We start from the raw sequence: 14,639 nt of genomic DNA, 5'->3' as shown, positions 1-14,639 counted from the left end.
ACGAAGTGTAACCTGTATATGACGCTTATTAGACCGGTTGTTCTCTACGGGTACGAGACATGGATATTGCTCGAGGAGGACCTGCGTACACTCGGAGTATTCGAGCGACGAGTGTTAAGAACCATCTTTGGCGGCGTACAGGAGAACGGAGTGTGGAGGCGAAGGATGAACCACGAGCTCGCGCGACTCTACGGCGAACTCAGTATCCAGAAGGTGGTGAAAGCTGGCCGGATACGCTGGGCTGGACATGTTGCGAGAATGCCGGACGACTGTCCTGCAAAACAGGTGTTCGCTACGAATCCGGTAGGAACAAGACGAGCGGGGGCGCAACGAGCGAGGTGGTTAGACCAAGTGGAGCGTGATCTGGCCAACGTGGGGTGCCCGAGAAATTGGAGAACGGTTCCTATGAACCGAGTGAATTTTAGGAATTATGTTCGTCAAGTTATGTCGTGAGACGGAATACTATGTAAATAAATAAGTGTTGCAGCGCTTTGGATTGAAAATTAATGCCTCAAAATGTAACACGATAACTTTTTCTCGGCAGATGAGTAACATCTTGCAAGAATATCGTTTCGAAAAGAGCAGTATCATTGCTAGAAAATCGTCGGTGAAGGACCTAGGCGTTGAGTTGGATGCGGAACTCAGTTTTTCAAAACATATCGAACAAGTCGTTGCCAAAGCAAACTCCTTCTACGGTAGCCTAAGTAGGATTTGTCACGAGCTGAACAATCCTTACACCATTGTTTCGATTTATGTTGGTCTTACATATCTGACCTGCCCTCGAATACGCCAGTGTTTTTAGTGTGGCAGCCGTACTACAATGTACATAGAAACAGAATAGAACGAGTCCAAAAAAATCTCTAAGATTCGCTCTAAGGAACCTCAGTTGGCATGAAGAAATGTCGGAATATCGAGCCTTATATACGGGTAGGATTGGATTCCCTAGAAAATCGTAGAAAATCAATCGACGTGTTGTAACGAAAGGCGTAGCAATTTGCGCAGCATAAGACCGTTCAAGCTAACAAACCGAATCCACAACTAGGTGCTCGGAATGAACCAATTTATAAAATGATGGCGCCCTACAACGCTCATGTCAATGTAATTGAACTAGAAATGTCCAGACAACAAATCAAAAATAGATTTAAGCTAGCGTATTCTTAGATATTTTATTAAGACTAGTAAAGATTAAAGGCTGAAGCAATGGATCCAATAAATAAATAAATGATGGTTGACGTATTGTGCCACCTAATCTACAAATTGACTTATTACGTCCATCCGTCCTCAGGTCAAAGATGTTGTTTTTTTATGGCGCTGCTGGTTGCCGAACCGCTTTCCGAGGATCTCACTTGTTCATAACAGTTACGCTGCAGCGTTTCGAAGTCAGGTTACTTCATCATGTCCCGAAACATGGCCTTAAAGCGCGATGATGTCTCGTAGCGACCATGAAATATAAGTAGTGAAGAAGTCCTGTTATGGATCACTATAGAACTTGAGGGCTGATTGACGTTGGTGGTAGTTGATAGATGGATTCTCTCCTTCACGACTTCCTTTAGGGTCTTAACCTTTACAAGCGTCCGGTGGTAAAGCACCTTAAACTTGATGAATCTCTTCTCCAGGGCGTCAACTACATCAAGTTAGGGTAAAAATGTTGTGACGATAATGGTAACGTGAATCTCGTTGAACTTTTTATACATAGAAAAGGTTCATCGCATAAACCTTTAGAAGTAAGAGAGATTTTGGTACCTGTAGATTTGCACCACCCACCTGTCGCATTCGATTTACCAGCTGCTGTGTTGGCAAGTAACACCTCACCAAACACTTCGGATCGTAGGAGTAGACCGTTAAATTTTCGGAAGACGGACTTTTCGCTGCTTTTACAGTACTTGAACAGCATTGACTGGGATGCAGTTTTCGACAACGCATCAGTAGACGTTATGACTGAATCTTTCTGTAATTGGATTGGTATTTGGTTGAATTTGCATGTTCCTAGATTTAAATGTCCGGTTACACCTGCTTGGAGCACGCCCAGTTTGCGACAACTTCGACGCGAAAAAAATGCATGTTTGGGAAGGCTTCGGAAAAATTGAACGGTTGACTCTCAACAACAGTCCAAAGCAGCAAGCACAGCCTACCGCAGACTCAATTCATCATTGTATAAAAACCATGTTCTGCGTGTACAATCTGGTTTACGTAAAAACCCTCGAAGTTTTTGGACTTTCGTAAATTCGAAACAAAAATCGAGCTTCCTACTTACTTCAGTCTTTTACAACGATGCTGTTGGTGATTCTCCAGATAGGTGTTGCAATTTATTTGCTGAGCATTTTCGGGTGGTCTTTCTGGACACTGCCTCTTCCGAAACTGAGTGCACTGATGCCACGTTTCACGTCCCGGCGGATTCTATAGAGTTCAACACCTTCGAGATAGATCAAGAGCTCATCAAAAATGCCGCAAGGAAACTGAAAAGTTCTTTTGCTCCTGGACCTGATGGAATTCCGGCTTTTATTCACAGTCGATGCATCGAAGCTCTCTCGTTGCCGCTAGCCCAAATCTATAACCGATCATTTCAACAACGTAAATTCCCGGACTATTGGAAAAATTCCTTCATGTTTCCTGTCTTCAAAAATGGCGAACGACGAAATGTGAAGCAATATCTGTGCGGCCGTGCCAGGACAAAGGATAGTTCTCTCGTCATATATTTGGTTCTTACCTTCATGCGTGATCCGGTAATGCGACATGCCACTTTACCCGCGATTGAACCTACGCGTCGTTCGGTCGAATGCCCGCTCGAGAGGTGTACGTGAGTTGCGTGTGCGATGACGACTGAGTGGGGAGAGGACGGCGAGAAGGATGGACGTTCGACGTACGAGGGGCTAACCGATAGCAATGTTGTATTGTCGCGGAAATGCTTATGTAATGTGGACATATTACAGGGTAACGAAATATAGCGCTACACAATATCGAGGCACTACGAGTTTATCGGCAGGATCCAAGCTTTTCGAAATTTTTGTAAGTCAAGCCCTCTTACGCGCTTCCACACATTATATTGCCGCTGAACAGCATAGGTTCATGCCTGGCAGATCGGTGAGTACCAATATTTTAGAGTACACTTCGTTTTGTTTTAACCAAATAGAAAGAAAGAAACAGGTTGATGCAATATACATCGATATCATACGATTGACGACGTGAAAGTCATCATACAAAACAACCATCAAGTAATAGCTGGCAATTTTGACCAACGGTCGTGCCGTACGACGATGTTGGGCAGCAGACTTCTGTTTCAACCGCGGTTGAGGTTCGTGCTCTTTTGGAGAGAAGGAATTTTCATAGGCAAAGAACACGGTTTGGTTTTGGAAAGTCTACAGCAGGCATGTCAAACTCGTTTAGGTGTGCGGGCCGCATTAAAAATTTTCTATGACGTGGAGGGCCGCAGCCAAAATCAGTTAAATCGGTACATTCAGCTTTAGTTTTTTTGCAGTAATATTTTACATAAAAATCGGTGGTGTTTTTTTTGTGACAATTTAAGAAGGAGCTACGCGGGCCGCATTGACCTAGGCCGCGGGCCGCATGCGGCCCGCGTACCCCCAGTTTGACATGCCTGGTCTACAGTCACGTTTGAGGCTGTTCTGAGCGTTGACTTGGAGGCTCCATTCCCAGAACACTCCGAAGTGATGATAGGCATGATGTTTTTACGGTAATGTAACTTTAAAAAGCAATTTAAGGTACTTTGACCGAATTTGAAAAAGCGCTGCCTCTGAGCGATGTTCGTATGATAATCAAGGTATTTTTCCTGAAGAAAATCGCATGAAATAAGACTTTTGAAAGATATGCTGGAAAAAGACAATCCGAATACTGCTTATTCGTCTCTCCTTTGATATGACTGACAACCAAAGGCGTAGTATTTCAGCTTTTTTAACAACAGTTTCACGTAGTATCCTAGGAGTTAAGATGAACATCCTTAATCTAGTGGAAGTAAAACCCTTGAAGGTTCTAGGAAACGTCGCTATGACGTCGTAGTCCACTCCGAATCGAGTGTAGAATTTGACCTTGGTATAGTCGAGATGAAATTACAATACGAACTTTGCAAGTGAACCTTCGTCGATTGTTGTATGTCATTGATTTCATCCACTTTAAACTCTGAATTTGAGCCGGCTACCCTAATGTTTTCATTATCAGATACAAAGATTTCAGCGCTTTTGACCCAATCTCAAATAACATTTTGTACTTCATTTCACCAGTTTCGACGCCGCCATCGGTAAATCGTCCTACGAGCAGGACGACACCCGCAACAGCCTGTGTCGTGTGATATTGTCGAACGGAGCCACGACGGTGGTTCAGACCCGTTCCAACGAAACCATCAAAGAGCTAGTCGAGCGATTGCTGGAGAAACGAGGCATCGTTTACAACGCCTACGAAGCCTTTCTAGCTGGGAACCACAAACCGCTGGATCTGGACGGCCCGTCATCTAGTCTCGCCGGCAAGGAGGTCAACATCGATCAGCGGGTGGTGTTCAAACTGAGTTTGCCGAATCGGAAAATGATTTCCGTCAAGAGTAAGGCTACTAAACCGTTGGGGGATGTTCTGAGACCCATTCTGGCCAAGTACAACTACGAGCTGGATCAGATGAACGTTTACTCGAAGGATGCTTTCCTGGACATGACCTATCCGGTGACCAGTGTGGATGGGCTGTGGTTACAGGTTCGTAACGGGAGCGAGAATGACTTTCATCAGGATCTCACGCGGACGATTGCATCGAGATCGGAGAGGACTCAACAAGGTGGGCATGGAGTAGCGGCGCCTCCACTACCTGTGATCGCGACTACGACCCATCAGCAGATAGTTAGCCATTTTCAACAGCAGCTTAACTATCAGCAAGCTCAATCGGGTGGTCTGGGGGCAAATGCGACAAGTGGGAACTCAGCTTCCTACATTAATAGTAACATAGGGAAGAAATTGGCTACGACTCACGGTGGATCCCAGGGGTACATCAACAATAATAACAATCATTTCAAAAGTAAAGAAGATTTGAAAGATGACGGTAGTCGGCACGAGTTAAACATGCTCGATGAGATCACCAACAAGGTGTTCAATGAGTTGATGAATGGTAAAATTGCCAATGGGAAGGTTCCTGACGACTGTACTTCGGACAGTTCATCCACTAGAAGAGGAGGCGCTGGGGATCGGTTTCGACGACGAGGATCCAATGCGCCCTCGGATAGTGGCCGGGGAGCTAAGAGCAAGAAGTGCTCTACAGCCGGGTCCGAGGATGGAGAGAGTGTTGGAAATGTTGCAACTGGTAGTAAGAAACCAATCATCGCCAAGCTGAAGGCAGGAGTTAAATTGCAAATCCCCACCAGATCCCAAAATGATGGTAAAACCTTAAAATTCTTTGGTTGTAATATTTTAAACTAAAGTTGATTTTATTCTTCCACAGAACTTCTGGAAGGCCTTAAACGAGCCCAACGGAGTCGTCTCGAAGATCAGCGAGGTACCGAAATCAACTTCGAGCTGCCGGACTTTCTTAAGGATAAGGAGAACTTCACCAGTGCCACCTCAACCGGTGCAGCTTCGAGTTCCGGTGTATCCAAGTTCGTACGAAAACCGGGCAAGCGACCCGAATCCGCTGAATATCCTTCTTCCACCAGTATTCACCCGGGGGCTGCAGCCCTTCAAACCGGATCGCTGCAGCAAATCAATAAACCCCAACCTGCGCCACGACTTTCGATTACTGGTTCTCGGGGAATTGCCGTCGAATCTACTCCGAGAACTCAGGGAGGAAGTGTAGTTTCTTCGCTGGGTGTCGTGCAGTCCGCTTCTAGTGAAAGTTGTTTGAACAACCTTTCCATGCGCTGTAATGCGTCCCCGTCGGCCGGTCTGGTGGATGATAACGGAAACGGTTCCCTGTCGGAGAATAGTTTTGCAGGTAGGGTTTCTCTCTTTTAAGATAAGAAGATTGTCCTTGAGCATTTCCTTAAACATTTTTTCGAATTTTTTTCATCAGAACTTGTAAATTTCACATAAATTTCTGAATGCTCGAGGACAACGTATCCTGGCCTCCAATAATTTACAATTTTAACCCCTCTTCTGACCCATTTTCTCCACTAACAGGAAGCTTTTCTAGCGTTATCGAAATGCCAATGAGTGTGAAATGAGACGCTATCTAACTCTAACTCATCCTAAAAACCATGTTTGGAAACAACAAACTCTTGCAGCAAAACGATAACAAGCAATGGTATCTATCTAATCGTTGTAAAATATGTCTGTAACGTTGTTTCGGGTTGGCACAGTATTTATTAGTTGTTTAAGCTTTACTTGCACCTCGTGTTGTAGTTTTTTTTTCAGGGATTTTCATCCTATTGGATGATTCATCCCACCGTGTTGTAGCATTTGATTTGGAAGTTTTAGATTTAACGAAATGTTTGGAGCTAACTTGTGTTGTAGTTTGTAAATCTTGTGACCTAGTCAAATAAAAAAAAAACAATGTTGAGAAGATTATCAAATGCGCTTTTTACGTGAACACTCATGAATTCATGTATCATCATTATCATGAGTTTATTACACGTGCTCAGTGCTCAAGATCGGGTTCAATTTTTTTTATTCCTTTTAAAAAGAGTTTATGATCGGGTTTGTAATTCCGCTTTCATAATTTGTCCACTTTTTTTTTAAATTTTCTGATGTCGAGATTTTTCCTGGTCCTGACCATTAGCTTATATCTGAGTTCGTAATTTAACCATTTTTCCTTCCATCTTTTCTGAGTTTCGGGTTCAGGAGTATGCTATGGATCTTCAGCTTATTCTTAATTTTTGTAATGTCATGAACTTGGATTTGGGATTTTTTCTTCAAATGTATTATCCCCATTGACCATGAGCTTCGAAAGGGGTTTAAGATTTCTTCTTTCTTATTTGCTCTTCATTTGATTATGAAATTGTACTTAGGTTAACAGTTTTGTCTTCAAGATTTTTCCCCTCACTAGAATTTATTCTCATTTTTTTCTTTGCTTTACCATGGTTACTCAGGTTTGAATAGGGTGTTTTTTTTTTCAGACCAGGATTTTGTCTTCAGACTTTGTCATCTTTACGTATGCTTCAAGGGGAGATTCAAGGTTTTCAACTTATTTTCTTCATCCTCTGATTATGATTGCTTTCATACTTTTACCTTTGCTGATTTTCGGAATCAGGGTGTTTTCCTATTTTCGTAGGTGATGGATAGAATTAGAGAAACATGAGGTATCAAAGAACGAAAGAACCTAAGTCGTGAATATCATGAATTTTTAGAAAAAGATTCAACGGCTCACCGGCAGAACTTGAACCTGCAATCTCAGGTTCGAAGATGTACCAAGCGATTTCATAACATTAGTGTTTTCCTACTTTTTTCTCTAATAAAGTTTTCAGCTTTACGGGGAATAAGGGGGTAGGACACTCCAATCTGAACATGTTGAAGCTAACTCTTGCCCTTTTTTTTGTTATTTTTAAGTTTTCTATGTTTTTCTTATACTCATCTGACTCCTTTAGGATTCCATATCCATTATAAAAAATTACCAAAATTTTAGAAAAGCATTTTTTTAATCAAAAGAAGTTAATGAATTCTTGAATTTGTTTAAGGAAATATGTAATGCATTTATGTTGTTAAGTGTTTTTCTTTCTGATGCCAACTTTTTGTAAGTTGTAGTCTTGCCATGGAAAGCACCTCAACGCTTAGTTAAATGTTTCTGCAATGTTTGTAGTTTTGTTAACTGTAACTGTGAATCTGTTGAATCAAAAATAAAATTACCAAACATTAACTTCGATTTTCATTTTTCCTTTTCTAGAAACGACAATGATTTTCAACCACCACCAGATTCCAACCAACCCTTGCAATACCCCGGAAAGTTCACCGATTCGAGGCGCTCTTATGAACAGCCACCACCGAAGGTCGATCGATGCGGACTGTTGCCGGGATATCCCGGATCATGCGTTGCAATCAAAAGGAAGCCATAACTATCAACAGAATCACAACCATCAGCAACTTACTACGAGTTTAGGCAGTGGCTGCAGTACTACCAGTAGTACGACTAGTAACAGCAGCAGCAATAGCAGCACCAGTAACTATGATGGAGACAACCAGAAGGGTCCGCCACCGCTTCCACCGAAGCCCAAAATCCTACCCATCAAACCTTCCAACTGGGGCCATACGGGACCGAGTGGCGGTGGAAGCAGTAGCACCAACTTGAGCACTTCCACCCTGGGAAACCTGTCCACCACCAGCAGTAGCACCAGTCCCACCGGTGTCAGAAGCAACAATGGTAACGGTAATAGCACCACCACTAGCAGTAGTAGCCAGAGTGTTGCGAAAGACCGGCAGACCGGAAGTGGGAAGCAGACTAGAAATATCTACCTGGATCATGCGAGTAGCAGCTTTGTATAGAATGTAAAGAAACATTAGCACAATACTAAAATAGCTAGAGCTAGGTTGAAGGAATAATGAAAAAATATTTTAAAATTTAACTTTTTATCAAACTGTCGGTAAATTTGAAGGCTTTTGAAGCGAGTGTTTTTTTTTTCAAGATATTGCAGTTCTATCTTAGCGCGTGTGTATTTTTTTTCATCGTTTTATTTATTTTTGTCGAACTGTGAAAACATGTATTATTTTGCCGATTTTTAAAACGTAAGACTAGATGAGAGAATACATATATTTCTAATATATTTTATAAAAAATATATCTCAAAAGAATTCTTTCAAAAGATATCACACTCCACAATCTTTGGTAACTGATTTTTACCCTGTATTGTGACTTGCCATTTTTCTCTTTTTTAAGAAATGTCAACCATCATGCGGCTCCATTAAATTCCTATTCCTTGATTATGTGTTGTGTTGTGAGCCTACTTGGTTGAATAATTCTACTGAATCAAAGCAATGTAAAGATTCCCTTTAATTCAACCACGGTATCTTATTCCTTCTTCTGATATTGATTGGAGTTTGTGTTATTCTAAACCTCCGTTAACTTATTACATTTCTATTGCATACTATCGATTTGATCCTGTAGGACCTCCGTTCGACCCCCTTTTTTGTAACTTCAAATCAAAATTTGGTTTCTTTTGGTTTATCGAAGAATAACGAAGAAAATCGAATGAAAACTTTAATAAAACAAACCTTGCTCAACTAGGCAAGACATCCCAAACGATTTCGACCGATTGAATGACAGGTTCATCCGATATTTGACGACTCAATTCATTTGAAACAATTAAGAATTCAACTTTATCAACAGTTCTGTTCAACCTGAAACGTGACTGTCCGTTTTGTACCGCATTCTAGTCAGTGTTAGTAAAACCTGCCGAGAGTTATCGTATAAGTACAATGAGTGTCTAGATGTCGGATTTCTTGCTCTCATTTAGATCGAGTTGTCCGAACACTGGTTCCAAGAAATTTTCATTGAACGTGAATCCCGATGCTAACCACCAATCTGGAAGCATTAGCACAGTTTGCAGTGGCATTGCACAGTATGGAACAAACGAGAATATGATATCTCTTGTGGTCATCGTTACAGTCTGTGTAGCACCTTCTTCCTCATCCTTCCTATCCAATTCCGAATTCCAACCGTGCATATGTATGTAGGTAGTTAAAACGTCCCGGACGATGACTCGAATGTTTTCCTTGTTTGCTTTCCCTCATGATGTGTTAACAATTTGTTTAATGGTTGGTGTCTTTTGCTCCCGGGCAAATCAAATCGAGTCAAAGTTGGAATTTTTGTCATTCTAGTGATCATTCGTTACAGGTTCTTCCTTGACGCACAGTCCTGAAATTATTTTTATATACCAAGCAATGAAATTTTAAACTTTTTTGTATGAAATCTATTTTCTAATTTTACTACAAGCTAATATTTAAAACCAAAATTATAATAATTCAATGCTTAAACAAAGATTTTTTTCAAAAATATATTTACAAAAAAATTCAAGAATACCGTGTTTCAATCCACTGAATATTGCTGCTTCCATTGGCATATAGAAAGTGCTCAATCACAAAGTCCTTTGAAACGAAACATCTGCCATCTCACCATTTCCTATACTACTGCTTAAGGCAGGGGTCGGCAATCTTTTTAATCTCATGAGATAAAAAATCAAATTTTCATGCAAATGCCAAATTTTTAACGAGAAGCATTTTTTTTTATTTTACACAGCATTTTTTTTTTGCTGGAAAATTTTGCTGGTTTTTGTCCCGCTGACTTTCCAGCAAAATTTCCAGCAATTTAAATTGCTGGAAAAAACAGCAAACGTTAATGCTGGATTCCAGTATTTCAAATTGCTGGAAAATCAGCAATGCAGATTGCTGGAAGCCAGCAATTTCTTTCAAAACAACCGGCTTTGTTTAGTACCAAATTTATATTTCAATTCTAAATTAAATATTGATTACTGCCTGTGCATATAATGAGCAATGAAAAAGGATTTGTTTCTTTCTTTGAAACAAGTTGAGCACCACTGACTTTCAGTGTGTGCTGCACGGCTAACTATAACCCAAAACACAAACACTCAAAACCCAAAACTTGTAGCATTATCACAATTTACTTACACGAAAATTTCACTAATAGGACATATTCAAAACCTAGGCTAGCTTACATTATTTTATCCTACTTACGGGCCCGTATTTCCTACATTAGTGTACAAACTGACAAACAAGACGAACAACATCCATATCACAGTTGGTTCGGCACAGGATTATCACAGCTGAATATCACGGAATTTCTGGCAACCCTGCCTGGTTGCACTGCTCTACGGGCACGCATCACTGCCCGGAGCATCTCCGCTGTCTGCTTCCGACTGGTTCTGTTCCGGCTTGGCCAAAAGAATGAGCTGGTCCCAATAGTGCGTTGAGCTCCCGAACAACGGCCCTGTAGAAAACAAACATTTTTTCTCTTTTTCTCAAAGGTTTCCTTCGCTATTTTATAACTCACCCTGTTGGAGCCGTTATTGATAAACCGGTTACTAGAAGCACCAACCTAGTTTGCCGTGTTCATCGTCGGGCTGGATGTTGTAGATTTATGTATAGAGCTAACCGTTGCCTGGGAGTTAAAAAGAATGGATATTTTTCCGATCCGTTTTTATCCGAATTGTTTTCGCTCACCTCCTGCCGATGCGGGGCGACCGGGTTCTTTATATGTCACGGCTTCGGGATGCAACGGATTACGCCACCAACAGAAACGGTGAACTGTTTTGCTGTGCTACGTTGTTTTGCTTTTTGTTTGTTTACGTTTTCACATGTGTTTTCGTTTGACAGGTTACACTCTTAATAATAAACAATGAATGTTGGCTCGAATGAACACAATCACTACACGCTCACAACGAAATAGCTCTCACTAATAAATTACAACGCTACATCATTCTTAAATTATGTTTGCATTTATTTCCAAGAACTTATTTTTTTAATTTTCCAACACCGGCCCTGGAGTGGCAGCTTTGTGCCAAAGTGTTGATCATTCGCCACATGAGAAAAGAGTTCTGATTAGTATCTTTTATGAAATCTGTCCAATAAAAACTCACCCTTGACTTATGTCTGGTTGCTAGAATATAGAGAAAATTAAAAATAATTATATTAATCTGACCAAAATTCGTAAAATAGAGTCTCACTTTGCTTCAGCGTACGAAAACAAACAAACTCCCATGTGACAACTCGATTGCTGATTTTACAGCAAACTAGATCAATTGCTGGAGAGTCCAGCAATTTGAAAACCGATTGCTGATTTTTCAGCAAAAAATGACAAGAACACAACCTATTGCTGAAAAATCCAGCAATTCGAAAACCGATTGCTGGTTTCCAGCAGAAAAAAAATTATTGATGAACGTTTCCAGCATTTTTTTTGCTGGAAACCGAGGCAAAAAATTACTGTGTGGAATGTTGGTTTCCAACAATTCAAATTGCTGGAAGATCAGCAATCCAGATTGCTGGAAACCAGCTATTTCTTTCAACACAACCGGCTGTATTCATTATCAAATTTATATTTTAATTCAAAATTAAATTTTGATTTGGCTGTGTATATAATAAGCAATAAAACAATTATTTCCTCGTTTTTTTTTTCAATAAAGGGATATATTTATTTCCAGAAACAAGATATTTTTTTATTCAATATTCTATAACACCGGCTCTGGGCTGGCAGCTTTGTGCCAAAGTGTTGATCATCCGCCACCTGTTAAATAGTTATGATTAGAATATTTTAGAGAATATCTATCTTTTCAAGAAAAACTCACCCTTGACTTGTTATCTGGTTGCTAGAATATAGAGGAAAATAAAATAATTATATTAATTTAATCAATAAAGTAAAATAGAATCTCACCTTTCTTCAGCTTACGAAACAAAAACAAACTCCAAATTGACAACTCGATTGCTGATTTTCCAGCAAACTAGACTTATTGCTGGAAAGTTCAGCTATTTGAAAACCGATTACTGAATTTTCAGCAAAAATGACAAGGACACAACCGAATGATGAAAAATCTAGCATTTAGAAAACCGATTGCTGGTTTCCAGCAAAAATTTAGATTGTAACATTTCCAGCAATTTATTTTTGCTGGAAATCGAGGCAAAAATTACTGTATGCTCGATTTTCAGCAAAAAAAAATTGCTGGAAACGTTCATCAATAATTTTGTTTGCTGAAAACCAGCAATCGGTTTTAAATTGCTGAAGTTTTCGACATTCGGTTGTGTTTTTATCTTTTTTGCTGAAAATAGTCTAGTTTGCTGGAAAATCAGTAATAAAGTTGTCAAATTGGAGCCTGTTAGGTTCGCACGCCGAAGCAAGATGAGACTCTATTTTACGAATTTTGAATAGATTAATACAATCATTTCTATTTTCCTCTATATTCCAGCAAACAGATATCATGTCAAAGATGAGATTTTATGGACATCCATGAAAGCTCCCAAGCAATCAACAGTCGCGTTTTTACTTAAAGATGGAACTCCGATGTTCTCATTTGGCTAACAAAAATGTTTCACGGGAGCTTCAGGTGACTCTTGTCACGTTAAAGTTAATCAGGAACTTCCATCGCCCCTTGAAAAGTTAAGTTATCGAAAACGCACTAAGCACTTTTAATGCAACTTTTTTCTAGAAGGTCGATGACATTCGCTTAACACTTTCTAACGCAACGTTAAGATACTTCTAGGTGTTTTGAAGAACCTGTATGGGAATTCTAAGCGACATGACCAAAATGTCTGTTAATTTCTTGTCATGGTTTTTGTTTTGTTTATATCAGTACTGGTATTTACAAATGAAATTCAGGAATTTTTCGAATTTTTCTTATCAATGTTAAGGTATTCGAAAAATTTTTGATGATGAGAATTTTTGTTATTATTTATTAAATGTAATGAAAATCCTTTAAACGAAATAAGGTACAATCTATTGACCAACCCATTCAATGATTTCAAATGATATTAAGTTTAAATATCTATTATAACAGTGGCAATGAACTATTGCTGGATTTGTCGATAGGTTGGTGAGTTTCATTGCAACCTAGAGAGCAGCGATTCAATTCTCTAGGTGTAAGTAGCTTTTGTAATCAAAACAATATGATTGAAATCAATGATGATAGACCGGCAACTTAGCAATCTGTCATCTGGTTGTCAGAGTAATCTGTTTTTTTTTTCGGCGCATAGAAGTTTTTCGACATACTCTTTGAAGCTGATTAGCATTCTCTTCAGCCACCCAAACGAACTTCAAAGTAGTTTTAAGAACTTTAATTATGGGCTGATTAGCCTTCTCTTCAGACAGAAACGATAGCTGATTAAGCTTCTATGAAACCTTTTTAAGGGAATTCTGGTTGCTTGGGGTGGTCTGAAGGGCACTTACCTAAGCTCGAAAGGCAATTAGGTTATCATGTGAGCTTAATCCGAAGCCTAGTTTTACTTTTGTTCTGAAGTTAGTTAAATTGTGACGGTTCAATTGAACCGCTATTTAAAAATGTTGCTCACTCCTGATTTACCGCAAATTTCATTTTCTCAAGCCAGAATAAAGAAATTATATACATCATCCTTGCCCATTTTTTTATTTCCTTAAGAAATGGACAAGAAGAATGACAACTTATTTATCGGTCTTGCCGGGGAACTGAAATGAAGGGAGAAAATTCGTCAATGATCACACAAATTGTGCAGCCAATGATTGTATTTGTGGCAATTTGTTAGAGAAAATTAGAAGGTTTGAGTTCAAATGAGAGGAACCAGTGCTCAGAAATGAATTCTTTGCATTTGGAATGGTAATGATCAAAATTCAACAACTGCTTAACAAATTGCAACTATTTGCAATAATTAGCACATTTTCACTCTCTCTGAGCACCGGTTTCTCTCATTTTAACTTAAACCTTCTAATACTCTAACTCTAACAAGTTGCCACAAATTATAACAAATTCGTTCATTGGCTGCCAAATTTGTTTGATCATTGACGATTCTCCGTTTATCTCAATCCACTGTTCACAAAGCTGCAAGAATTTTTTTTATCCAGTATCACTTTTTTTTGTATCTAAAAGATTATTTTTAAATTATCAAAGATCAAACTCATCATAGTTTGAACACCCTATTCGCTGACCTCAGCGGCCATTTTGTTCCACAATCTCTTCATCTCTGTTGCTTCCCAAGTCGTCCTACCATTCTTCTTCATCTTCTGCTTGACAATTGCCCAAAATTTTTTGG

The 14,639-nt window shown here is 39.7% G+C and overlaps 1 protein-coding gene across 3 annotated transcripts in view; it reads left to right on the top strand.

Annotated features, from left to right (window-relative positions):
• Positions 1-8,692, top strand: part of LOC129755307 (regulator of G-protein signaling loco-like) — a 132,716-nt gene extending 124,024 nt beyond the window's left edge. For 2 of the 3 annotated variants that reach the window (XM_055751739.1, XM_055751740.1), the window contains 3 exons: positions 4,236-5,368; positions 5,432-5,920; positions 7,805-8,692. In XM_055751739.1, the coding sequence (XP_055607714.1) occupies positions 4,236-5,368; positions 5,432-5,920; positions 7,805-8,400 (2,218 nt within the window). In that variant the 3' untranslated portion in view covers positions 8,401-8,692. Of the gene's footprint in view, positions 1-4,235; positions 5,369-5,431; positions 5,921-6,105; positions 6,230-7,804 lie in introns of all 3 variants that reach the window. The other variant, XR_008739229.1, reaches the window with a different exon arrangement.
• Positions 8,693-14,639: the final 5,947 nt, after the last annotated feature.

The sequence above is a fragment of the Uranotaenia lowii genome, chromosome 3 (genome assembly GCF_029784155.1).
Source record: "Uranotaenia lowii strain MFRU-FL chromosome 3, ASM2978415v1, whole genome shotgun sequence".
Taxonomy (NCBI): Eukaryota; Metazoa; Arthropoda; class Insecta; order Diptera; family Culicidae; genus Uranotaenia; species Uranotaenia lowii.
This window is presented reverse-complemented; position numbering and strand designations above follow the sequence as displayed.